The sequence below is a fragment of the Amia ocellicauda genome, chromosome 2 (genome assembly GCF_036373705.1).
Source record: "Amia ocellicauda isolate fAmiCal2 chromosome 2, fAmiCal2.hap1, whole genome shotgun sequence".
Lineage (NCBI taxonomy): Eukaryota > Metazoa > Chordata > Actinopteri > Amiiformes > Amiidae > Amia > Amia ocellicauda.
The window spans coordinates 41,475,128-41,503,081 of record NC_089851.1 but is presented as its reverse complement, the minus strand read 5'-3'; the positions used below and the strand labels follow the sequence as shown (position 1 = coordinate 41,503,081).

At 41.6% G+C, this 27,954-nt stretch overlaps 2 protein-coding genes across 2 annotated transcripts; one reads left to right on the top strand and one right to left on the bottom strand.

The window, feature by feature from the left end:
- Positions 1-7,390: 7,390 nt before the first annotated feature.
- Positions 7,391-12,525, top strand: idi1 (isopentenyl-diphosphate delta isomerase 1). Its single transcript, XM_066723845.1, has 5 exons — positions 7,391-7,777; positions 7,999-8,171; positions 8,535-8,627; positions 9,595-9,725; positions 11,627-12,525. The coding sequence occupies exons 1-5, from the start codon at positions 7,632-7,634 to the stop codon at positions 11,942-11,944; spliced, it is 861 nt and encodes a 286-aa protein (XP_066579942.1). The 5' UTR covers positions 7,391-7,631; the 3' UTR covers positions 11,945-12,525.
- Positions 12,526-26,038, bottom strand: gtpbp4 (GTP binding protein 4). Its single transcript, XM_066723835.1, has 17 exons — positions 25,919-26,038; positions 24,859-25,029; positions 24,659-24,762; positions 23,033-23,169; positions 21,778-21,878; positions 20,771-20,863; positions 18,532-18,723; positions 18,134-18,199; positions 17,734-17,823; positions 17,169-17,279; positions 16,666-16,743; positions 16,260-16,311; positions 15,778-15,878; positions 15,451-15,648; positions 14,731-14,796; positions 14,104-14,247; positions 12,526-13,517 (listed from the first exon to the last, which is right to left on the bottom strand). Exons 1-17 carry the CDS (start codon positions 25,964-25,966, stop codon positions 13,365-13,367), a joined length of 1,905 nt encoding a protein of 634 aa, XP_066579932.1. The 5' UTR covers positions 25,967-26,038; the 3' UTR covers positions 12,526-13,364.
- Positions 26,039-27,954: the final 1,916 nt, after the last annotated feature.

The following is a 27,954-nucleotide window of genomic DNA, read 5'->3' as shown; positions in this document are numbered from 1 at the left end:
CAGCCTTGGCCCCACTCAGGACAAAGGGGATAAGGATCCTGAACTACCCGGATGACTGGCTGGTGTGCACAGACTCCAGGCTTCAGGCGGGGGAACATACAGCAGAGGTCATACGTCACGTGACTGCACTGTGTTTCGCAGTTCACATAGAGAAAAGCTCCCTCAAACCCACACAGACAGTGGGCTTCTTGGGAATGAGGCTGGACTCTCAAAAAATGCTTGCCTACCTTTCCAGAGACAGAATTGAGTCGTTGGAGAAATGCCTGGCGTCATTCAGAAGGGCATCGACTCTCCAACTGGTCAAATTCCAAAAACTGTTGGGGCTGATGGCGGCCGCCTCCAATATTCTTCCCTTTGAGACTTATGCACATGCGCCCATTGCAATGCTGTGTAAACGCCCACAAGCTACACCCAGCAAGACATAAACACCACCCACTGACAGTGACCTCAACATGCTGAAAGGCACTGTCCTGGTGGAGAAATCGGAACAATCTGCACCTCGGCTCCCCTCTCGGATGGGAGTCAAAGGAGTGTGGAGCGGCCTCTGGTCAGCTGCACACATCAACGTACAGGAGCTGCAAGCAGTGCGACTAGTGCTACACCACTTACGCCATGGTCTGGCAGACAAACACGTCCTGGTTCGGACAGACAACACGTCAGTGGTGGCCTACATCAACCACCAGGGAGGCCTACACTCCCCCAAACTACATTGTGTGGGCGCAAGACAATCTCCGCTCCATACGGGCAATAAACATGCCAGGCGTGTCCAGCGGTGGACATTCTCTCAAGAGGAGGTCCGGACAGCTCAGAGTGGAGACTGAATCCTCAGGTGGTATAGCAGATCTGGAAGAGGCTGGGACAAGCTCAGGTTAACCTCTTCGCTACACAGGCAATGACTCACTGTCCTCTGTGGTTCTCCCTGGAGACAGGAGGCAGCCCCCTGGGTGTGGAAGCCTTTGCTCACCTATGGCAGCATGAACTGCTGTATGTCTTCCCCTCCTGCCACTTCTTCTACTGACACGAGAGGATTCACCAGAAAGGATCTTGAGTTCTCCTGATCGCCCCCCGGTGGCCGAGACAATTGTGGTTTGCGACGCTTCCACAGATGATCAGCACGGATCCATGGCAGCTTCCGCTTCGACTGGACTTGCTTGGCCAAGCAGAGTGACTGTTATGGCACCCCAACCCAGCGCAGCTGCAGTTGAGGGTTTGGTCCCTGAAATGCACCACCTGATGTCTCTGGGGCCGCCTGTTAATGTTGTGGAAACGCTGCAATCGGCCAGGGCCCCCTCCACCAGGGCCCAATATACTTACAAGTGGTCAGCTTTCCAGAACTGGTGTCTAGAGAGACGTGTGGGTCTGGTGTCGTGCCCCATATCAACAATCCTGTGCTTCCTGCAACAGCTGCTTGAAGACGGGAAATCTGCATCCACGCTGAAAGTTTATTTGGCTGCCATCTCAGCATGCCATGATAAAATTGACAATGTCTCTCCAGGAGTGCATTTCCTGGTGATCCAGTTTTTGAAAGGTGCAAGACGCTTGAGACCACCGATAAAGGACACAATTCCAGCCTGGGACTTGGAATTAGTGCTGAAAGGACTGAGCGGTGCTCCCTTTGAGCCCATCTCCACAACAGAGTTCTGCTTCCTCTCGCTCAAGTTTGCCTTCTTTGAAGCGATAACGTCGCCAAGGAGAATTAGTGAAATTCACGCCTTGTCTGTGGATAAAGCCTGTCTGATCTTCTCGGGAAGCAACGACAGAGTCACTCTCAGGACAAACCCGGCCTTCCTGCCCAAGGTCGTGTTGGCATTCCATATAAACCAACCTATTTACCTGGAGTCTTTCCGTCCCCCTCCACATACATCGGATGAGGACCGCAGACTACACACACTTTGCCCTGTCCGGGGCTTGAGGTGCTATATGCGGAGGACTGCGCAGAGCCGCAAATCCGACCAGCTGTTTGTCTGCTACGGTTCCACCACCAGAGGGAGGGCAGTTTCGAAAAAGTGACTGGCGCACTGGGTGATGGGTGCAATCCGGCTCACCTATGAGACTGCTAATGTTCCCATGCCTGAGCACATTTCAGCGCACTCAACAAGGGGACAAGCCACATCGTGGGCTCTCTTTCACTGTGCCACACTGCAAGAACTGTGCAATGCTGTGACCTGGTCCAGTCAACAGACCTTCACAAGGTTCTACCGCCTCAAAGTGGCGGACTGGCTGCGCCCAGGCTTGGGCACTCAGGTACTGCAAACTGCTAGCCCTCAGGCGCCATGAGGCTCTGCTATCCTTGTCATTATGGCTTTAGGCTTAGTCAGCTGTCTGGACTCATGACAGCTCTGGTATAGTCTTCCCATTAGGTAATGGCTATCTTTCAATTTGAAAGGGAACAGTAGGTAATTATCATACCCCCGGTTCCCTGAATAAAAAAGACAGCCATTACTCTTCAGGGGTCACTCACCCAGACGACCTTCCTGATGAAGAAATGGCAGGGAGCTGCAGTCAAGAGGAGACTTTTCGCAGATGCCAGGGGCAGGTCTTCCTCCTGCCAGCAGGGCCCCTATTGGGCAGCTTTGGTACATACTTTCAATGATTGGCAGGTCAGAAGGCTCTTCCCCATTTTTCAGGGAACCGGGGTTATGATAATAACCGTTTAGTTTCTCCTGATGTCGCACATAAATTAGCCACAGCTTCGAGTGAGCCTGACTTTTTACAGAGGGGTCAACTTCAGATGTGTTTTTTATACACTTAATGTTAAAACCTACACATAAAAAATACACACATTAAACCTTTACAGTGTGGTAATTCTGCTGTAAAACTTTTGTTTTGGTTTACTTTCTCCCGAAAATTGGAGTGACGAGAGGTCCTGGAAGTGGGGTGACAGAGCTTCATAGTGGGGTGGCCGTGCCCCCCTCTGGAATCGCCACTGTACTGGGATTTAAATATTTTAATTATTACAGATAGGCCTATTGTCATTCATCCCTTCCGATCACCTCTCTACGGTTCACCCATTTCCCTGGGTGCAACAGGGTTTTGGGACACTGAGCTTTGCAAGGCTACCCTGTGCGTCCTCGAACGGTTCTGGACTTCACTGGCGCAGCTAGAAACCACAGAGCTTTTCTCTGGTTGCCCCTGCCACCTCTTGACATATTTATAAGTTAATTCACAGTGAATTATGATTAGCCTTTGTATTTATGTCACGGGTGGTCTTTTGATGGTCTCTCTCTATACACCCCCAGGCTCGGACACAAGGAATTGCAGTAATAACAGGTTTATTGATTACACACACACGCCGAGAAGTCTGAGTGATTACTTAACATATAACGTATCTAACATATCTAGAAAAAACTGTGATGTGAGTCAACAATCAAACAATAATTAGTAAAGGGCATCACCTAATGCCACCTAGTGCCACCGGGAACCTCCAGGCATGTTTTAGTATGTGATCTCCGGGCGCCTCAGGACACTTATGCTATTCATTTAATAAAATAGCTATCCAAATTTAAGATCAGTCTTACTGATCCCTGTGGAACTCCACTAACAACCTCACTCCAGTTAGAAGCAACTCCTCTAATCAACACCCTCTGTTTCCTAGACATCAACCAGTTCATAATCCATCTACTTACATTACCCTGAATGCCTACAGCTTCCAATCTGAGGATCAGTCTTTGGTGTGGTGTGTCAAAAGCTTTTTGAAAATCTAAGTATATCATATCATATGCTTTCACATGATCTACAGCTGTAGTTGCATGTTCAAAAATCTCTAATAAATTAGTAAGACATGATGTGCCTCATCATTGTGGAAGAAACTCAGTCTTCAATCAGGTTGGAACGTTTGTTGCAATGCCTTTATTACATGTGACGTGGAGAGAAACAGTGAATCAAGAAGATTCCAAAGTTGCTCTAACTCCATTCTAAAAGTCAGATCTTTTTATACACACAGAAGTCAAAGATCTGGTTATAATTAACAAGTCATTAATATGCTATCTTAAAAGCTAACTAAGCAGAATATATAATTATAGGACAGAGTTCATAGGTCAACACATGGATTGGGGAGCAGGCACTTAAATCATACTGTTTGACATTGTCTCCAAGATTCAACAGAGATCAAACAACCTTCTGGCCTGACCTTCTAGCTTGACCTTATCTTTCTTAAGTATACAATGAAGTAAAACAGGTGTGAGAAAGGAATTTCTAACTTTCCTTCCACATCATGTTGACTATCTCCAAGAATATGGTTTTCATTAAGATGCTCCTCTATTTTCTGTCTAATCTTTTTATCCAAAATTTTACAGGTGATGCAGGTGAGACTGATTGGTCTGTAATTTCCTGGCTCAGTTTTGTCCCTTTCTTGTGGACTGGTATGACATTTGCTGTCTTCCAGTCAGTTGGGACATCCCCTGTTCTAAGTGTCATTTTGAATATTTGAGATAGTGGCCTATAAAATAATTTCCCTAATTTCTACTGTACTGTACTGTTGGAAATATACCATCTGGCCCAGGTGATTTGTTTGTTTTTAATTCTGCTTGTCCCCAGCTCAACATATTCTTTGTATTTTGTTTCCCTTTTGTATGCGCTATGCAACATTTTCTTTCTCTTGGTAATTTTTTGCATACTTCTATTAAACCATTTTGGCCAATGTTTTTTAGTCCTCAATTTGCTACCCATTTTTCCGGAGCCTCAAGTAGTATATTCTTAAAATATCACCATCCATTTTCAACTGAAAATGTATCCAGTGTGCTCCAGTCTAACTCTTCTAAGTGCTGCCTCATACCTTCAAGGTTTGCTGTAGACCATTGTTTTAGACTTGGTCCTTGTTTTTTGAAAGTATGCCTGAAACTAAGCTAACCATATTGTGATTGCATTTCGCCATTGGTTCTAATGCCCTTCTGACTCTATCTTGGTGATTTGAAAATAGCAAATCAATGCATACTCTCCCGTGTGTGTGTCTGTGTCTGTCTGTCTGTGTGTGTTGCCCAGCGATGGCCTGGCGTCCCGTCCTGGGTGTAATCCTGCCTTGCACCCTATGCCTGCCGGGATCGGCTTGCTCGCAACCCTCACCAGGATAAGCGGTTTTGAAGATGGATGGATGGACGGATGGATGGATGTATACTCTCTCTGGTTGGTTCTCTGACAAATTGAGTTAGAAAGCAGTCATTTACCATCTCAACCATTTCTATTTCTGCTTCTGTAGTCCCAACTGGGCTTTCACATTCTATGTTTGGGAAATTGAAATCCCCCATTATAACAGCCACATCCTTGCTACATGCAGTCCTGATTACACTGTACAATGCAACATCTTTCTGAATATCTGAGTTGGGTGGTCTGTAACACACTCCTACCACTAATCCTCCAGATCTCTTCTTCAAAAGTTTAACCCACAAAGATTCAGTTTCATTAGCAGGATCTAATTTGAGTTCTGCCTCAATGTCACTTCATATATATAATGCTACCCCACCCCCTCTTCAATTATATCTGTCTCTAATCCCCATCATTTCCTGTAAGCCATGTTTTTGTCACTCCTACAACATCATAGTCACACACCAGCACTATGGCATCAAGGTGTAACATCTTCTTCCTTAATAAATATCCTACAGTAATCGAAGGCAACATATGCCGTAAAGGTCTGGACAGGACTGATATGGCTGGTCAGGTGTGATGTAATTCCCATTTAACCAAAATACAGGATGTGTTAAATTGCCTGCCGTATGTAGTGACATTAGGATTATGGAATTATTAGAGGTGATTTGGTAATTATGGATCAACATGTGACACTGTGCATAAGGTGAACCAGCATAACATTAATAAAAAAATAAAAAATAAAAACACTGGGAATGAATGGATTCAATGTATTGTAGCCTGTCATGGCGGGATTTCGCCATGAAATCCTTATATTAATTAAACCATAGATTGCTTTCTTCTGGATCTTTATTGTACTTTTTTTAAATATAGTTTGAGTGCCTATTCCCCCCACCTCCCCTCTATTTGGAAGTGTGTACGGGAGGTGAGTATGATTTTCCTATGCATTAATCTATGATCATCTTTGGAGGTGAGTTTAAAGTGTGCAAATGTAACTGCAGCGCCACCAAGTGAAAAGCTGTAAATCATATTCGGTCAGTATGAAAGCCTGTATTAATATCAAGTAACTGATTATTTAATTCACCAATAAAACACGTTCAGAAATTACAGACAAGGTGGATTGCATGCCATGTCCTAAAAGTTGCATTTCTCAATCTCTCACACAATCAAGGGTTTAGTGAACTACTTGCTCTCACCCAGTAAGTCCTCTCTACAGATCTGCTGTTTGGAGGTATCTATATCAAATATTTCTGCATATTACTGTTACTGAGAAATGAGGGAAACTACCCAGCGGGCAAAACTGGTTGCAGTGAAATTTTAAAGATATCACAATCTGCTGTTAGTTTATGGTTAGAATGTGGTTATATACAGTTTTTCTGACATTGAAATCCAGTCATTGTATCAATGTCCAAATACGAATGTTAAGCAGATCAGCAACAGGTCCACTAAACCATTGTGTATGGTATGATAAAAACAGCACAAACTACAAAGCACATGAAGTGTTCATGAGTTTCAATGAAATAGTTATATGTACTGTGTTTGCAAAGGAAGAATCCTCAAATTATATTCAGTCTATTTTAACATTGCTCTATGAAAACAAATAAAGCAAAGCACAGACCATTAATACTCTGGGGCTATTTTTTGTATATTAAACATAGAAACAAAGATTATAGTCTGTTATTGCACTAAAACTAAATAACTCCCTAGAATATACGGCCTGGGGAAAAAATAATTCATTAAGTTCTTTCATTAGTAATGTCGATATCATTTCAGGCTCATTTCATTAAACTGACTACCTTTTACCACTGGCACTAACACTAAATTAACATTATGATGCTGGTTCTTAACTATACACACATACATACACAATTAAAATATAGTTTTTAGAGATGTACGTTATTAGGATAGGATTATCAACTACAGCTACCACAGTTTTGTTCATTTATTTTTTAAACTATGGTATGTTTCGGTAAATTAACTAATTAATAAAAGAAAACCTGATAACTATAACAATACCATGTTGCTTTTTTTAGTATTAAAATTACAAATGTGGTCGGATTTCATTTGCTTACTGAAATGATGATGCGTGTGTGCATGCATTTGTTTTCTGTGGCCACAATATACTTGCAACTTGCTTTTGGTGATTTTTTGTTTTTGTTTTACTTGCATTTTAGCACAAGTTAAAATGTGATCATGGGGTCTTAAAATTCGAACCCAGGTTTTGCTTTTTACATACAGCCATCAATCGCCTAAATATTTGGAAAGAAGATTATTCAAGTGTTTCCGGGGTAAAAGGTCATTACCCAGCAGCCACTGGGGGAACTGCCTTAGCAGTCGACCGACCTGCCTATACAGACTGTCGTCCTCCTGTGAAAGTCTATGTTTCGGATAAGAGTTGACATGCAAAACAACAGAACTAAACTGCAGTTTTGGCGTCTACGTAGTGTCTTTACAACATACATACAGGGCATTTGAGTTTTCGGCACTACTTTTCGATCACCGGTGGAGTGATGGCGTGTTGAACCTGATTGGTCTTCCTACCGTGTCTGAAGATGCGACGCTGCTTGTGGGCGGCGCTGAGGACGGTGGCCTGCGAGGGTCTTTCCGCGGCCAGGCCGGGGACATCCGTGTCTGGGAAGAGCAGAGGAGCGGACGTGTGCGGTGCTCCAGCGGTTACAGCTGTTCACACGATTTCCAGGTAAGCCCTACACTCGACCATTTCAGACAAACCCACGCTGCTCCTCATCACAGTGAAGCAGAGGATACGAGAGTGCATGCAGTGTTAGCAAACACACCATCCTGCTTTAAATCGCCACACGCATGCGGTTTTGTTTTGTTTGTTTCGCTTAAAAAAAAAAGTCGAAATCAGTGATACATGTTCTGTGGAATAAGCTGACTAGCCCATCGTGTGTGTTGTAGGGGTTTTGGCAGATCGCAGAGGTCGTTGGCAATGCCAGAAATAGACACCAATAACCTGGACGAGAAACAAGTGCAGCTCCTGTCGGAGATGTGCATCCTGATCGATGAAAACGACCAGAGGACCGGAGCTGATACCAAGAAAAACTGCCACCTGAACGCCAACATTGACCAAGGTACAGCAATACTGGCAACGCTGTACAGTAGTCAGGTTCACATTTTACTACTTGCAGAAGTGTCGTCTTTGTGACTACATAAAACTGTGACACCTGGCACAATTGGTCACTGTCTGTTTTCTGAATTACATATAAATAACTCCTGGGCAGAAATCAAGACGTCCTCAGGAATGCATGGGTTACAGCACAATCAACTCGTGTAGTCAGGGTACATGTAAGATGGCACTCCCCAGGTAAATAATAATCAGTAAAGCTAGCTTAAAACCATTCCTGATGTCTTTCAGGATAGAAGTGTTAGCAAGAAAAACTAAGTCCAGAATTTTACCATGAAACCTCTCTCTCTCTCTCTCTCTCTCTCTCTAGGTTTACTGCATCGTGCTTTCAGTGTCTTCCTCTTTAACAGGGAAGACAAACTGCTCCTGCAACAGAGGTCTGATGCAAAGATCACGTTTCCAGGTTTGCCTTTGATATCTGCATATGTGCATGTTGTCTTATTCCACCGGGAATCTCTTTGGTAGTGACTGTGCTGAACACCATGGCAATGAGATTTTGTGTTGACTGTTTTTATAGCTGTTGTACCTAGCCCTGGGATCCATTACAATTGTGTAATTTGTCATTCAAATAATTAATAAATTAATCAAATGACACCACTGGGATGCTTAAGATTTCTGCATTCAATAAACATAGCCTGCTTTTATTTCCCTGTACTAAATTTCCACTACAAGATAAATACAACTTTTGACACTTTGTGTATCACATTCTGTGTTATTGTAATGCTGCAGCATAACTGTAATTGAACAGATAACCAACTAATTCAGTTACACAACTGCTGTAATTGTAATTTCAAGTATAATTGACTCCAGGTCTAGTGATAACTGGATTCTTTTAAAAGGTCCAAAGCAAAATCAGACCCTCCAAATATGTCAAAACCATGTCCTTATGTTTACCTCATGTAGAAGGGAACACACACACGTATGCTTTGTGCATTGAGTTTGGCTAAATAAAACCAGCCTGTTAACAAATACCTATCCAGTATCTGTCTGATATAGGTGTCAGATTCACCAAAATTAGTACTGTGTAAATGAAAGAGAAGGGCAATTTCGCGGACTTGGAGGCAGTAGACAAAAGACAGTAGCAATGCAGCCACCTGCGACTATGATCTAGTCCAGTGGTAGGCAGCTCCAATGTTCAAGGGGCCTGGCTCCTTCAGATTGTAATGGCATCTTCCACAGGGCAACTGATTGAGACCTGCAAGTGGAATAGATAGGGTGACTTGACATCTCATCCAAACATTGACTTTAAGTCATTAAGACTGGAGGTGAAATGGAAACCAGAAACCCCTTCTGGTTGCACACAGTCAGTGAACCTTCCCTGGGTGGGAAGTGTATCTGTGTGAGCCTATGGCCTTGTTTGGTTTATGCAGGCTGCTTCACCAACACATGCTGCAGCCACCCCCTTCACACCCCCACCGAGATGGAAGAACTGGATGCTGTGGGGGTCAGGCGGGCTGCACAGCGGCGACTGCAGGCTGAGCTGGGGATCCCTGTGGAGCAGGTCAGTGGAAATCAGGAGGACGTGGTAGTGTAAGACATAGCTAGGAAACTTTGGCTTCATCATTCAGCCCCCTGTGCAAGTGTTTGGAACCTTCATTGTTTAAAGAGGTGTGTGAGTATGTGTGTGTGTATATACACTCACCTAAAGGATTATTAGGAACACCTGTTCAATTTCTCATTAATGCAATTATCTAACCAACCAATCACATGGCAGTTGCTTCAATGCATTTAGGGGTGTGGTCCTGGTCAAGACAATCTCCTGAACTCCAAACTGAATGTCTGAATGGGAAAGAAAGGTGATTTAAGCAATTTTGAGCGTGGCATGGTTGTTGGTGCCAGACGGGCCGGTCTGAGTATTTCACAATCTGCTCAGTTACTGGGATTTTCACGCACAACCATTTATAGGGTTTACAAAGAATGGTGTGAAAAGGGAAAAACATCCAGTATGCGGCAGTCCTGTGGGCGAAAATGCCTTGTTGATGCTAGAGGTCAGAGGAGAATGGGCCGACTGATTCAAGCTGATAGAAGAGCAACTTTGACTGAAATAACCACTCGTTACAACCGAGATATGCAGCAAAGCATTTGTGAAGCCACAACACATACAACCTTGAGGCGGATGGGCTACAACAGCAGAAGACCCCACCGGGTACCACTCATCTCCACTACAAATAGGAAAAAGAGGCTACAGTTTGCACAAGCTCACCAAAATTGGACAGTTGAAGACTGGAAAAATGTTGCCTGGTCTGATGAGTCTCGATTCCTGTTGAGACATTCAGATGGTAGAGTCAGAATTTGGCGTAAACAGAATGAGAACATGGATCCATCATGCCTTGTTACCACTGTGCAGGCTGGTGGTGGTGGTGTAATGGCCTACCTGAGCATTGTTTCTGACCATGTCCATCCCTTTATGACCACCATGTACCCATCCTCTGATGGCTACTTCCAGCAGGATAATGCACCATGTCACAAAGGTCGAATCATTTCAAATTGGTTTCTTGAACATGACAATGAGTTCACTGTACTAAACTGGCCCCCACAGTCACCAGATCTCAACCCAATAAGAGCATCTTTGGGATGTGGTGGAACGGGAGCTTCGTGCCCTGGATGTGCATCCCACAAATCTCCATCAACTGCAAGATGCTATCCTATCAATATGGGCCAACATTTCTAAAGAATGCTTTCAGCACCTTGTTGAATCAATGCCACGTAGAATTAAGGCAGTTCTGAAGGCGAAAGGGGGTCAAACACAGTATTAGTATGGTGTTCCTAATAATCCTTTAGGTGAGTGTATATATATATATGTCTTCTATATTGCCCCGTTTGCTTCAACTGTTAAAAGTAACTTGTTTGTAACTGACCTGCGGTCCTTGAGGTACTTTGTCCAGGAGTGAAATGCTTTGAACAATACATTGGCCTGTGGTCCTCAGCAGCTCATGAGCAAAATGTACAGTATCTCCATATTTCTGTCCAGGGACAGATTAGTATCACTTAGATACTAATGGACGCTAAACGAGCATGATGGGTCGAATGGCCTCCTATCATTTGTAAACTTTCTTATGTTGTAAGGAACTCGGCAGAGCAGCTGTATGCAGGCACCAATTCTGGAAGGTCAGTGCAGTGTTGTACTGGATGTTCTAAATTTGTATTTCCTCAGGATTATTCATGAGTGTTACACTTCACTACAGCTGTTAATTTAGAACAGGATGGTTCACTCGAGATACAGTACACACAGAATTCTGTCCAGCCTGGACAGAAAGTGTTCATTTATCCAGATGATTGCGCGATCAGACCAATTAAGAAGTCGAGAGAGAGCTGGACTGGAGTCAAATCCAGAAGTTGTCTGCAGAGACCGAAGGTTGGCGGGGGTAGATGGATGCTAAATGGTTACTGGATGTTTTGCAGGTACCCCCAGAGGAAATGACCTACCTGACCAGGATACATTACAAGGCGCAGTCTGACGGGATCTGGGGGGAGCACGAGATCGACTATATTCTGTTTATGCAGAAGGACGTGGAGCTCAGCCCTGACCCCAATGAGATCAAAAGCCACTGCTACGTCACCAAGGAGGAGCTGAAAGAGCTGCTGGAAAAGGCCAAGAAGAAGGAGGTGCTGATCACTCCCTGGTTCAGTCTGATCGCAGAGACTTTTCTGTTCAAGTGGTGGGATAATCTACACAATCTGAAGCAGTTTGTGGATCATGACAAAATCCACCAGATGTAAAAGCAATATTAACCACTGGTGTTAGAACTGTACTGAAGCTGCTATTGGGGAGATTAATTTGTGCCTTTGCACAGTCATGACTTGTTTGTTCCTCTAAAATACCTTTGGAATTACTAGTTTTAACTCTTAGTTTTTCTTAAGCAAGCACCCTTTGAATCTTACCACCAAGACCGCTATTTGTTAGGTGTAGCTTTTATTTGGAAATGTACAATTACGTTAATTATTTTAGAACATCTCAAACTGCCTTTATACAAAATATATGAAAAGACTCAATGTTGGCGTGAACCTTTCAGCGATTTAAACTAGACTATAGTTTTCAGTTTTGAGTGCTGTAGATCATCTTAGCATTATCACACTTGATACAATGGCTCTTTGTCTTTACAGCTTGAAAAGGTATTGATTGCTACACTTCATATCTTAGATAAAGGTCTAGTTATAGCCAGAGTTCTGGAGAGAAGGAAGGAAAGTTGAGAATTATTTTTAAATCAGTTGTTAAGGATGTTTACTTCAGATGTAACAAACCTGCTTTTACATATACTGTAGTTTGCCTGAAAATGCACAAATAAAAAAAAATACTGGCAGATTGTAGATAAGTCTTTTATTAATTAGGAGCATTGTTGCTCCTTCAACTTAACCATCTGTAACACTAAATTCTAGACATTGAATATAAGTTAATGTATTGATAAGTTTTTAATAGTGGTGGTGGTTTATCACTATGTTTCTTAATCAAAACATTGATTAAATACTCGGCTAAACATTACAAAAACAGTATACTGAAGCAGTGTGCTTCAAAAATCCATGGATCTTAATTTAAAACAAATTGCTTTAGAGATCATACCTTGAATTCCACCTTTTGGGTAAATGTAAGTGAAAAGTAAATGAATGTCAAGGCACCTGTGATATTTCTTATACCAACACCAGTTGATACACTGGAAATCATATTTTTTCCCCTCACATTATCCCAAGTATTTCAGCTGCAAATGCATTTTGCAGATTAAGATGAATGCAAGACCAAGTCCTGCAATTATTCCTTTAAAAACAACTACCAAGACAAAAATGAAACCGGGGCCTGAGCTGTGTGGGATCTGGGGCAGAAGAATTCTGACCATGAATCCCATCTGGTAGATCCCAGGCCTCAAAAGAGTACCATCACAGCATGCTTGACTAAGCTGACAGCCTGGCCCTGGGACTGTTTCTTCCAACTCCACTGGAGGTGGCCTCAGTGACACACTTTAAAACGTTGGCCAGGATGAATCATTTAAAAAAAGAGCATCATTTGTATGTCCATTTAATTGATAGTTTACCAGGGGGGAGAACAAGGAGAAGTGAAAATGAAATGCAGTCTTGGTAACACATGAAGCAGAAGCTAGGCTACGGCAGCACGGGGACCAGCAGGTTCTGTCGAGCTGGAGAACTTCCTCTATCGTCGGTCTGTAGTGCCCGACTTCCTCTTGCCCGCCAGGAGGTGTTTGGGTTTGAGGTCAAATACATGTCTGTCTGCTTCCCCTTTCTTGCCCATGCGGTTCATCTCCTTCTGGGAGTTCTTCATCATAGTCTTCACCTTCTTCAACATCTAGGAGGGAAAAAGAAAAGTTTACCTTTGATACACTGAGGTTTATCACATTCCCGTGCCTTCTTTAATCCTACATTGCTACAAAAGTAAAAAAAAAAAAAAAAAAAAAAAAAAAAAAAATACTCATACCAAAGCCAGTCTCTAAAGTAAATGTGTCACAATGGACTGCTGCACAGCAATATGGTAACTGTTGGACCTAACAGTCAGACCTCCTTTGCTGACTAGGGCAAATTATATTCAAACTGTTACCTCTGTATCCTGGCATCCACAAACATCATGTTATGTTTTTTAAACTCTGAATATATACACACATCGAAACATAACTAACCAGTTAAAATCAATTCCCTACAAAAGTGTAATTCTTCACACTCCCACAGGGCCAAAACCAAAATAATGAATAATCCAAAACAATAAATATAGACGTCCTACTGGCTGATGTTCTCCTTGCAGTTCACTCCTGTATCCCAGAAACCACATCGTTGCCAGAAATCTATAATCGGTAAATCTGAGGCCTGCTTACAGCACTGATATCCCTGACTAACCGTTATATTTCAGTTCAATAGTTAAAAAGAACAGTAAGGTTTACCTTTGTGTCTCGGACTCCAGACACATCCCTGGGAGGCCGCGAGGCGCTCTGGCTGCGAGTCCGCGAGGTGGGAGCTTCGGACGCCTCACGCTTGCGTTTACGGGTCACGCTTCTCGATCTTCGGGCCTGCAGCGCATAGTGACTCTGAGAGAGGTGGAGAGAGAGGCAGACGGGAATCATTTTCAAAGGTCTGTGCTCCAGAGAGAAAACACTTCTGGACGTACTGAAATGTCTGTAGCCGGTTCAAACCAAGTTTTCCCCTAATGTCCCCCTGACTTCAATGGTGTTTCACAAAGCACTTTAACACACTGAAGTCAATGCAGCAGTAAAAGGAAAATATGCTGTATTTAATAAATAATTTATTCAAGCATTTTTTTTTTATGGAACTCAAAATTTAAATCTGCCTTCAGCAAAAATATGGCAACTGTGTCCCGATGGATTCAATTCTTTAAAACCGATATATATTCTTTTTATAGTCCTGCAGGTGCAGTGTGATGTCTACCCTCTGCAAATTGTGAAACAAAAACCAAGTAAAACCCAGATTGTTCATCTAACACTATTTACTTAATTCAATCAATTGTCACCCACAGGTGTCCATGAGTGTCCATTACACCCACAATAACTTACTTCATCTTTATTAGTCATATCGAGGCCAAGGCTTCCCATCTCCTTCTCTAGAGTTTTCCTTTCCACCTGAGATGAGAGAAGGAGGGAAAAAAAGTTATAAAATATCAAGGGTACACTACAAGCTGAATCACACTGAGAGAATCACAATTGGGTAAAAATGCTTAAATAAACAGCATTAAGCATCGCTGCAACTTTAAAAATGACTCATTTCAGAGCAGTCTGGCGGCCACAGGCTTAAACAACACAGTGAGTCCCGTAACAAACAGCTAAGAGTAAAGCTGGCAAATTCCAGTATTATTTTAATATATGTTTATATTTATTTGCCTGGAGGGGAGGAAACCATTAGGCCTAGGCCTTAAGCCGTGGACCCCAGGGATTTATTTTTTCCTACATGCCATCCATAGGAGGTTTTGTTTTTCTCTCCTCTGTGCCTAATGGTTTACTTATTTAATGTTCATTTACTTTATTTTAGATAATTTAAACTGATAAAGGCCTATTTTTGTTTTATTATTTTGCTGTATATTTACCAGTCTGTAAAGCACTCTGTGGCTACCCTGCGAAGTGCGCTATACAAATACAAATTGATTGATTTATATTTATATATGAAAAATAAAAAAACCTGCTCACCCAGTCCTTTAACATAAGATTGCACATCTAAGAAACTATCATTCAAAACTCACATGGATTATTTTCCCCCCCTTGTGAAGTGAACAGATTCACCTTCTTTATGGTCCTGGGCATTCTGGGCCCATGCACATCCTTCTCCTTGGATGCCAGGATCTTCAGCTTCTTCTTCTCACGGATTTGCTTGGCGAGCTGGCGCGTCTCCTGCATCTCCTCATCTTCCAGCTCTTCATCCGAGTCATACTCCCCGGCCTTCTCTTTCAGCTCCTCCTCCTTCTCCAGCTCCTCCAGTTTCTGCCATGGAGAGAAAGCAGAAAAGTCAGCGCTGAATCAAAGTGGGTTTTTTTTCTTCTCCAAATTATTCCCAGCAAGCACCTCAGCACACGCTCTGGCTGAGATCTACCGAGACACAGATGCGCTCACCTTCATGATGTCGGGATCGATGTAATCGGCAATGTTGTGGCCTTCCCAGATCTCCGGGATAATGTCCTGTTTCTCCTCTGCGTTCATCAGGTCCCAGTATTCTGAAAACACAGCGCAACACAAAGCGTTACTAATGATACTAGACCAAGAGGGACAGAGAGAACGAGACACAGAAAGAGAGAGACAGATATAGCTATGGTCTAAAATATTTACACCCTGCATGGCTGTATAAACCTCCCGTGCACCAAAGTAACTGAACTGCGCAATGGTTTTTATTGAACAATTAAGATCTTTTCATGTCAAAGGGACTGTCTCCCCATTTCTATAGGAGAGGCCATTCGAAGTTTGCCTATCCATTGGTACAATTAGTCATACTCCAAAATAATTAATTATTATTTATTTCTTGGCAGACGCCCTTATCCAGGGCCTAGTGTACAGAAATCTGACAAATTCAGAAACACAAATGCACAAACACTACTTACTTTGGAGATCCAGTATATAATCATCTCCAAGCTCCATCTCAAGATCCTTCTCCTGTTATACAAAGCAGACAAAACTGGTTATATTTGTTCTGTGGGGTTGAACAGTTCTTCACACAGCCTTCACTAAAACAGGAAATGCATTTAATATGAAGAGGAGGCACTAAAAAAGGAAACTGTCAGGGAAGGCTCCTGCAGACTCACCCCACACAAACACCACTAAAAAGCAGATCAATTCAATAAAGCCCATTTAGTTCACAAATCATTTATTCCACGTTGCTGCTCATACCTTGTAGAAGTCAGGACCAAACTAAACATTACTGACTCTATTCAATGCCCATAACCACCACATTTCTGCTATCAAGCTAAGTGGGAAATGGCTTCTTCTTCAACTTGTCCATACACGTACCAGTTTGCGTTTGGGTGCATCTACCTCCATTGCTTTCCTGCGAGCCAAGGCCCCTTCGGGAATGAAAGGCGGTCTTTCCTGTTATTAGAACGATAAGGTCAGTGAGAGGATACCGGGATTTTCTCTTAGATCATTCAGGGCAAGTGAGTAAAGCCTACAGTTATTCAGTACATGCACATTTTAAATATATTTTCTTGAATTCTTGTTACCATAACCTCTTTCAACGTCGAATATTGTCGTAATCAACACAGGCCTTTAAAGAAAGGCGGTGTCAAGACGTTTTCTGCACTTGACAAAACACACTGGGCACAGTTGACGAAACTTATACTGTAATTCATAGACAATAATATTTTGCCTAAGTAAAATATCTTGACTTCCAATTATAGGTAACCGTTAGACCATTTTGCTTGCTGTTATAATATAAAAATATAATAGTACTATGGCCAGCAGTTCAGCAATTGCAAGAGAAGGGGTGGAATGCAAGTATTCTATATTGAAATTACCTTTTCATCTCTTTTAGCGGGTACAGCTAAATGTAGTCTGTTTAGCACATCTTGGACTTTCTTTCCCTTCATTTTAGTATCCACACGGTGAGCCAGCAATTTATCACAAGCCTGAAACAGATCATTCAAATATTAAATCACGTGTGAGAAAACAGCATTTCCAAACATGCATATAACTCTTATCTTGTATATAAATGTAATTCCGTTCAAAGAAATATCAGGATTTTTAAATTCTTCAGTAACCAGCGATGTTTCAGGACACACAATTCGAGTTTCACAGGATGTATATTTGCTTTTAACAGTTCTGTTACATTTAACCAGCATACTATTGGTCAGTTACAGCAGATCCCGGACCAAACAAAATGTACACAGAGAGAAAAGGTGGTTGAATTTTAAATGCAACTAAATGTTATGGTAAAGATATTTGTGTCTAATCCTGATGTGTGATTTAGAATAACTTTAAATTAGTCTGTACAGGAGATAACCTCTCATGCAGTTTGTGCAGACAGAACCACTCAGCTTTGCGGCCCTCTTGCCTAAACCGCACGAGCATGAAATGGCTCACCTCAGTTTTGACCTTAATCACTCCCTCATCTGTCAGAGTGCTGGTCTCTACTACAGGAATTCCCTCTGCAGTGAAGTCGGCAAAGATTTTCTGCAAGAAGACAAAAAAAAAGTTTAAAAATGAGGCCAAGATAGAGGTTCCCAATTCATCTAATCACCATGACATTTTCAGAAGTGACAAAGGTACACCTCAAAATGAACACAGTAAAAATTATTACACTTAGATTTGCTCCTATACATAAGGGAAAAATTATTAAAACTGCTGTAAGGAACTCTGAACACACATTTACTGCAGTTCAGTGAAGAGAGTATATTTTTTCATTAAAAAAATGAATGAAAAAACAAGTGTCAACAAGTGCATAGCCAAAGCTGACGAATTGAGAACAAGATGTAACTTGGACCTGGTTTTCCTCTGACAGTTCACTGATCCTCTTCACGTCGCACTTGTTTGCCACGATGATCAAAGGCTAGAAGAAAAAAAGACAGTTTAATCCAGGATGTACAAATTATAAATTGGTGTAATAAGTTTACACATTAATGAAGGTTCAATAACACCTCGGCTTAAGATCTTCAAACCTGAGGTGTCAATGACTGTCCACAGGCTAATTTTGCTGAACAGATCACTACAATATAAACCATATCTGTGAATATTCCCCTGGCAGATTATCCCATATCTACTAGTAATTCTATAGCAGCCCTGGCACTGAACACAAACAGCACAGGAATTGGAATTCTAATGCATTCCCAGGTACGGTTATCAATCCCACAATTCCCACTGCCGCCCTGTGCCTGTGCTGACCTTATTAGCAAACAGGGGCCTGATGTTGTTGAAGAGCTCCAGCTGCTGCTCCAGGGTGTGTCCACACTGCTCTGAGACGTCCATGACGTACAGCACCGCGGAGCGCAGGTGGGCAAGAGCAGTGATGGCCTGCATCTCGATGGTGTTCCTCTCCTCGAGGGGGTGGTCAAGGATCCCTGGAGTGTCCACGACCTGCAGGACAACACAGCCCCCCCGTTAGAAGCACGACCACTGCCGCCCTTCATGGCCGTCGCAGTCCACAGCCAACAGAAGCTCCAGAGACGCGGACTACAGCGATTACAAACTGACACATCAAAGAAAATGACGGTCGCACAATCTTTGAATTATACGCAGATTTACTGCAGAATTCTTTTTCAAAGTTCCTGCAGGTTAAGGATGTGAAAAACTTATGACTTTTCATAGTCATAATTAATGACTTTTTAATGACCTGGAACAAAGTGTTCTACGATAATAATGGTTACACTGACGAAATCCATAATCGGTGGAATTCTGCATATCTGTGGAAAACAGCTACAAGCACGCAACTAATGGCTTCCTCACAGAGAAGTTCTGCATGGAAATACATTGCCAAAGTAAATTAAAACACTTAAGTGTATAATATGCGCAGTGCAATTAAACTACCACAAATCTACAGCTGGTATGTTAACCCACCTCAAAGCCAAACACTCTTCTGCGAAACTAGCAATGACAGGAAAGTGGACTGCAACAAACGAACTGATATTAAGCTACATACACAGGCAGCTTTTGCTATTTATTTTTTTATTTGCTGGAACTCTAACGCACAGGTGTGTTTCCGAATGTAGACCGGCAGTCTATATGTTGAGTGTGGTTTGGAAACATGGAAAAGTAAATCGTTTAGTTAAATAAATTAGCTAGATAGACAGGTTTAATACAGTTTGTATTTCGCTGTTATGACCGGAGATCACATTGCTAAACTATTAGGCTATTGAATGAAAATGTAATTAATAAAAATGTAAAAAGAAAAACATATTGGTAAGTCAGTTACAGCTGTAATTGAAAAATATTCCTTTGTAAACAAATAGTCACAACCTTTATAGTTAATTTGAAATTGTGACAATATCGGGAAAACATAATACGAGATGTGTGAGAGTTGACAGGTCTCCTTATTGCTGCTGTTATTATGCCATTTCCATACGTCTTCTAATAGCAAGGTATTTTTACATAATGTTTATTTAACAAAATTGTTGTTAGATAAGTATTCATCAATTACAAAGCATTAATTTATAAGGAAAAGATCTGTGATAGACGTGTTTTTTTGGTTGCGTACCGGAGATCCTGCTGAAAAGAACCACGTGCAGTTTGTTTATTGCGTCTTTGCTTGCATTTGCAGAACACAGGCATGGTATTGACCAATGGAAAGGATGTTACTATGGTCTGTCATCATCCCTGGAGATGTTATATTTTTCATTGAAGTACCTCTCATATTGAAATTTGGAGAAGTTGTTGGGTGAAAGGTTTAGAGAAAATATGTACCACAAAATACTCACAAGAAGGCCATTTCTCCATTATAAAGGCCACAAGCATGTGGGACCACTCAAATGAAAGAATACAAACTACAGAATCAGCATTGTTGATCATGATTAAACACTATATTGCAACACTACCACCTTTTGTCCCCCAAAATAAATAGCATAATTATGAATTATTACGTTTAAGGATAATAAAATAAACTGGGTGAAAATGTGATAAAAATTGTTAAGATCATTTATTTTGTATGTATTAAAAATTACACTTTTAGAACCCATGTAAATGTTTCCCCTATTTGGCAAGTCAATATCTCCACACAGCAATCCACTCTTAACAATCTTGGTATCATATATAATATAATGATGCCAGCGTTATTAATAGATATATCTCAACCTGCCGGCGGGTAGTTTTTTTTTTATGCAAGGCTCCATTTATAAGTAGTAAAATGTAAATGCTGCCTATGAATGAACCCTTAGGAACCAAGCATCGCATGTGTGTCATGTACAGAAGCCTGGTAAATTGGGTTAGTACATTTCTGTGAAGCCTGTTACAGGTCTGTGACATGAGCATCAGACTGGGTCTTTAAGGGTGAAACCGTGAAGCTCCACACTTGTTTGTTTTCATTCCTTCTGTAGTTCATTCAGGAATGAATTCACCCTGCTGCTTTCCTATTCACATATGTATATGCATATTCAAAATCCCTTTAGAGCAGATCACAAAGGAGTCTTACCTGCCAGCGTAGGTACTTGTAATCCATGTGTCCAACAAACAGCGACTTTGTGGTGAACGCATAGGGCTGCACCTCCACATCTGCTCTAGTGACCTGGGAGAAAGATTACCACATAATCTGATCATTCATATATTAAAATATATACACACTGACGTGCACGCACACTTAAGTATCATACAAATGTTGTACGTCACGTATGAGAAACCAGCCAATCACAAAGTAGCATTTACCAAACACTCCTATACCTCTTAGCTTGTGTGCAAATGCCATTCTGTTCAGAGGATATGGGTAATTAAATACCATAGGTCTGTTACATCCGATCCTGGACCAATCAAGCTTTAGATGGAGAAAGGGGAGTTGAATGACACTTATTGAAAAGGTATTTTTCACCAGCCAGATATTTGTGTGAGTAATCCTCTTACTTGTGCGATGTATAAGAAGTTAATAAACCCGTGAAGGTGGTCTCTGATTGGAAACTGCACAAGATAACATCTCCCTTACAATAAGAAAATCCCTTCACATAACATTAATTTATTACGGTGTCTTCTGTATCCAGATGCAATCTGTTAGGCTTAACATCCATGTTAATTCGTTTGGCTCATCTGAGCTGACTGGCAAAGGTTATCACTATCACTATAATGCTGTGTGCACAAGGAAATCACAGAGACAGGAAGCAAGAAGTGTGACGAGGAGTACAGTTGCCGAATACACGGGTCTATGAACAGTGAATGAAACGCAATAGAAATGACAATGTTTGTCAAACCACTGTGCCATTACCAAAATACAAATGACAGGGTTTGAGAAAACTAGGCCTCTGTGACAGGAGATTTACCTTCTCATTGCACTGTAGCTCTTTTTAACAGGCAAACCCTTCCATTATGTCATCCATGCTTATGATGTTCCTGTTAGAAGGCCTGCATTTCGATACATTTTCGCAGATCACACAACCACATTGGCACAGAAATAAAACTGTGGGAAACGCACAATAAACACGCTGTGTCACATACCTTGTTTATGAAGCTGGACTTCCCGACGTTGGGATACCCGCACAGTAAAAGGGTCCGGGTGTTGGGATCAATGGTTGGCAAACGGGAGAGATGCTGACGAACTGCAAGAAAAACAGCATTTTAAAATACAGACATCATACAAAAAAAAGGAACTAACAGACATTTCCAGGTCGAAAGCACTGCTCTAGCTCAGAATGAAAACCAGGCTTTAGGTTCATTTTCTAAATCTGAAGCTCTTTCCCCACCTTGTAAAGAACTACTTAAGAAAGCACTTCCTACACTGCTTCTGTGGCTTGTATGACCCTACTAGGATAAATTCTGGTATCCAGTACAGATACTATGAGTTTGAATATGGTTTGGTATGTGGACATATATACCATGCCATTATAACAATATGGACTCACTATTATGTTAACAGATTTAGGTTCAACAGTATTTTAAACCCAGGCATCTTGCAGCTTCTATTCATAACATGCATTTGCGCCATAATAAGAAAACTGCTGATCAGAGAAAAGCTGAGAACTATTAAAACTAACACTAAAATATCTCCTTTGTACTTATACTAAGCAAAGTGTTTATGGATATTAGCTGAAATAAGCAAATTATCAATAGTATTAGTTTTATTTCTTAGAAGGTGCCCTTTACACAGGGTGACATAGTTGTCACAATGAATATTTTTCAAAGCATTACAAACTACAATAAATACAATAAGTGCAATACAGTAAGATATGCATACGTCCAATAAGATATAAAACTAAAACAAGTACAGAATATTGTAAATCAGGAGCAGAAGGTGGCCTAGCTCAGCTATAAGAAAGTATTTAAAAGAGAGTGCTGAAATGTCCAGGAGATGAAGGCTGAGGTGTGACAGGTACAGTCTTTACAAGTGTTTGTGAAGCAGATGCCAGAAAGGGGTCAGGGACTGTGCTGACCTCAGTGAGTAAGTCAGCTGTAAGTCAGTTCACTTTTGCATTATGGTAAGATAAAGATGTATAATTATTGTACTAATTCTACTGTGTAATGATAAGGAGCACCGATTAATAAGACGAGTGACCAGAGAAGCACAATGGACCAAAACGTACAAATGTATACTCCCAAATGGACAATGTCACCGAGACTCAGTCTGACACCTGCCTTTGCAATCTGCGGTCCCGGCCAAGCCTCTCCCAAAGAGTGCAAGAGGAGTGAGCGAACGCCAACAACAGCCTGTAGGGGTCTGGAAAGCGGCAAGTGCCAAAGCCGGGACAAGTCCTACCTTGTTCCAAGTACTCCAGACTTTGCTTCTGCCGTTTGAGGATGGTGCACATTCGGCCTAGCGCTGCCCTTTTCAGCTGCTTGCAGCGATACAGAGAATCACCATATTTCATCAGCCGCACATAGTCTTTGGCAACACTACCGAGAAAGAGAGGGGGACAGTGCTACTACTGCAGTAGGTCTCCACAACAGCAAAACGAACAGAAGTGATTTTTCAACACTGATTTGAAGAACAATGCTTGAAAAAAAGGTTAGCATTTGTGTGTGGGTTGTTTTTTTTTTTTTTGAAGGGCAGGCAAACCAATTGAGTCATGAAACTGATGCAATAAAAATACACTTCACTGAATAATACACTTAAAAATAAACTCTGAATATGCTTATTTACTGCAAAGGATCATTATTTGGGGATCTGAATCGAGCACTGAAAGACATTATATTATACATTGTAAGCACAATGACTCCAGAGCTTTTAAATTTATTGGCGAATGTCCATTGTTGGTCTTGAGTTCAGCTCAACAGGTTTACAACCCAATGACAAAGACACTAAGGCACCATCATATTTATTTTGAGTAGGACACCAAGATTCTTTCCAGAATGTCTCCACTAGGCAATTCATCAAATATTTTCTTCCATGAGAATAACCATTTACACCACTGGTTCTCAGTTCTGGTCCTGGGGTTTTCTTTCCAGCCGAGCTCTCCATTACTTAATTGAAATCTCAATTTAATTTGCTTCATTTTACTTTTTAAATTGTGCAGCTTTCAATATTTCAAGTTCAATCTACAGTTTCATACTTACATTATTTTAAACAGTTGTAGAGTTAATGTTAAGATCTCAGATTAGGCAAATGATTAGTTAAATTAGGGTTTAATTAAGTAATTAATGAAGTAATTGAGAACTTAGCTAGAACAAAAAACTACAGGGACCCCCAGGACCAGGATTAAGAACCACACACACAATACAAAATACAGAAGGAGAACATGGCTTTACTACAGAAACAATGAGATCTACAAAAAAACACTGTATTGATCATAGAAGCAAAGACTATTTCATTTATCAAGTAGGGTTGTCACCCGGTCGGTATTTTACCAGACTGTCCGGTATTTTTGTGTGCTTTTACCACTTGTCCTTTTTTTGGAAGATGTCCAGTAATTCTAAGCATTCTAATCTACTGGATATGTTCTTAAAAATGTGTTACAATAAACAATATAACACAAGCTGTGTGTAAATGCACCAAAAACAATTGAGGTAACAACGTAAGGCACCAAAATGCTGTTTAGTTCTGTTTTTCGTGTGTGCTCACCGCTGTGTGCCCTGGTATGAGCGTGCATGCTGCTGTCCGAAAGCCTTTTGAATAAAGAAGCGTAAACTATGACTTTAACGTTAGTCACAATGGCAGAGACAAGCAGGTTGTTTAAGGCAAGACAATTTTCTATCTGTGTGTGTGTGTATGTAGTATATATATCGTTGTATTTTGTGCTGCCGGAACGGTGGTGGTTTGAGAGGAGCACGTACGGTATTTTTGCATTTCAAAGGTGGCAACCCCATTATCCCCATATTGCGAGAAACTCTGAAAGGCTCGAACACCATCCGTGACAGTGGTGACAATCAGTGCAGTGTTGCTTACTTGTCAATGAGGTTCTTGGCAATGTTGATCTGTCCCAAAGCAAGCTTGTAGTGATCTTTGTCGTACAAAACATTCATCAAATCTGCATAAAAAGGATGGATATCCTGAAAGGGAAACCATAATAGTAAGCAGCTAGTAAAGTCCACGGCTTTGAATTTTACTTAATGCTAAGGTTGGTATGAATAGACAGGGAGACTTACATCCAGTTTGGGGAAGTCGGTGAGAATCTGGGAGAGTCTGTCATGATAGTTCTGCTGTGTGTATTTCACCTTTCTCATATAGAAATGGCGAATGCGATGGATTTGATAGTGCTTATGGATAACCGTGGGAGTCTTCCTTTGCGTCTTGGACAAGGTAATATCTATAAATTCCTACGGGGGAGAAAAATGACATATGATGAAGTTAGGCGTTAAATGATCACACACAATATGCCATTCAGTTTCGTCATGTTCTGTACATTTCAAACATTTTAAACCAGATAGTGTTTAAGTAGAAAGATGGACCGCTGACAATTATATAATCAACACAGAGACATATGAAATGAGTAGTAGAGCGTGCAGATTTTTTCAGGTAACACCTTTATTTTAAATTATAAAATGACTGGCAACCACCCACCCATCACAAGTAACTAAGACATAATAAATGAGACAAATCGACTGCATTGGTCTTAGGTCATGACTTATTTTAAACGTTTAAAATCATCAATAAGTCCTGCTCGACTATAAGGAAAGCAGAGAAAGGGGTGAGGGGTGATAATACACAAACTATACAAAAAGGTTAACTGTCATTTTCAGAGTAAGATCCTAGATTCATAAAAAGGGCAATGTTGCGTGAATTTAGTATCTGTGTATTGGTGATCAACTGCGATGACAAGTCTCACTTTTGGAAGACATTTCACTTTAGTAACTCAGATCTCATGTCTTTCACAGGAATTAGGGGTTTTCGTCTGAAATTGATTCTCCGAGTCGAACGTCTGGACTTTCCATAAATTCCAGAATCTTTCAACCCGACACGGTCCAGTGGGGAAACACAGCCATTCAACCCGATCGATCCCGATAAACACGTGTTTCCAGCCTAATGTCTATTTCGAGCACAAGTCGCTGGTACTGTGCCCCCATTTAAACACCAGTGGAAACACGTGTCTTCAAGCACAGTATGGAACCGGCAACTAATTGAATCTCGTTTTCACAGACACTGTTAATGTCTCAAGCTTTGACTTGAAAACATAACCCGACTCTATAATATTGATTAATTGGGTACCTTTGCGGTGGGAACCACCATAATCTTCTTGAAATTGTACAGAGCCATCTTTCCCTTCCACGCTGCTCGCTTCTCCTAGAGATGACGCGAAGACACTTCCGGGACACTCGACCTTCGACCCCGGAAACAAACCCGCCTGGACAAGCGCTCCCGGAAGGAAATGTGGCATCATTTTGTGTCACTGCCCTCTGCAGCTCAGCGATTTGTTTGCACCATAGTCCTAAAAGAACAAATGACGTAATACCTGCCAGCAAATAAAATAAAAATGTATCATTAAGATAAAACGAAATGTAAATCTTACCAATTAAAAATAATACCAACTATGAGAATTTTTATTTATTCCAGAAACAAGCAAAGTTTATTTATCCAGGTCTACTGAACAGTGTAACATATCTGCTGTTAATCTGTACAATCACTACTTCTGCGTATGTGGATTACATGTTTTCCTTCGATCTAAACCCACAACATGCCTCCTCCTCCTCCGTGCTTAAGTCCTGCTTTGAAACGCTCTGCCCATATGTTATGAGTCTTATCAAAAACTCACTTAGACTAGGAGTCGTTCTGCCCCTTTTTTAAATTGCTGTAATTGCACCCTTACTGAAAAAAAAACGAATCTGCATCCTGAAACATCATCTAACTTTAGGCCAATTTCAAATATACCATACTTATCAAGAATCTTAGAACTAGAACTGGTGCGTCAACTTCAAGAGTTTTAATCAGAACCCCACTCTCTGCTCATATCAATCCTGTTTTAGCATCTCTTCAATGGCCACATATTTCACTTTTTTATATATATTTAATATATTTACAGTGAGGGAAAAAAGTATTTGATCCCCTGCTGATTTTGTACGTTTGCCCACTGACAAAGAAATTATCAGTCTATAATTTTAATAGTAGGTGTATTTTAACAGTGAGAGACAGAATAACAACAAAAAATCCAGAAAGACGCATTTCAAAAAAGTTATAAATTGATTTGCATGTTAATGAGGGAAATAAGTATTTGATCCCCTATCAATCAGCAAGATTTCTGGCTCCCAGGTGTCTTTTATACAGGTAACGAGCTGAGATTAGGAACACTCTCTTAAAGGGAGTGCTCCTAATCTCAGCTCGTTACCTGTATAAAAGACACCTGTCCACAGAAGCAATCAATCAATCAGATTCCAAACTCTCCACCATGGCCAAGACCAAAGAGCTGTCCAAGGATGTCAGGGACAAGACTGTAGACCTACACAAGGCTGGAATGGGCTACAAGACCATCGCCAAGCAGCTTGGTGAGAAGGTGACAACAGTTGGTGTGATTATTCGCAAATGGAAGAAACACAAAATAACTGTCAGTCTCCCTCGGTCTGGGGCTCCATGCAAGATCTCACCTCGTGGAGTTTCAATGATCATAAGAACGGTGAGGAATCATCCCAGAACTTCACAGGAGGATCTTGTTAATGATCTCAAGGCAGCGGGGACCATAGTCATCAAGAATCAATTGGTAACACGCTACGCCGTGAAGGACTGAAATCCTGCAGCGCCCGCAAAGGTCCCCCTGCTCAAGAAAGCACATGTACAGGCCCGTCTGAAGTTTGCCAATGAACATCTGAATGATTCAGAGGAGAACTGGGTGAAAGTGTTGTGGTCAGATGAGACCAAAATCGAGCTCTTTGGCATCAACTCAACTCGCCGTGTTTGGAGGAGGAGGAATGACCCCAAGAACATCATCCCCACCGTCAAACATGGAGGTGGAAACATTATGCTTTGGGGGTGTTTTTCTGCTAAGGGGACAGGACAACTGCACCGCATCAAAGGGACGATGGACGGGGCCATGTACCGTCAAATCTTGGGTGAGAACCTCCTTCCCTCAGCCAGGGCATTGAAAATGGGTCGTGGATGGGTAGTCCAGCATGACAATGACCCAAAACACACAGCCAAGGCAACAAAGGAGTGGCTCAAGAAGAAGCACATTAAGGTCCTGGAGTGGCCTAGCCAGTCTCCAGACCTTAATCCCATAGAAAATCTGTGGAGGGAGCTGAAGGTTCGAGTTGCCA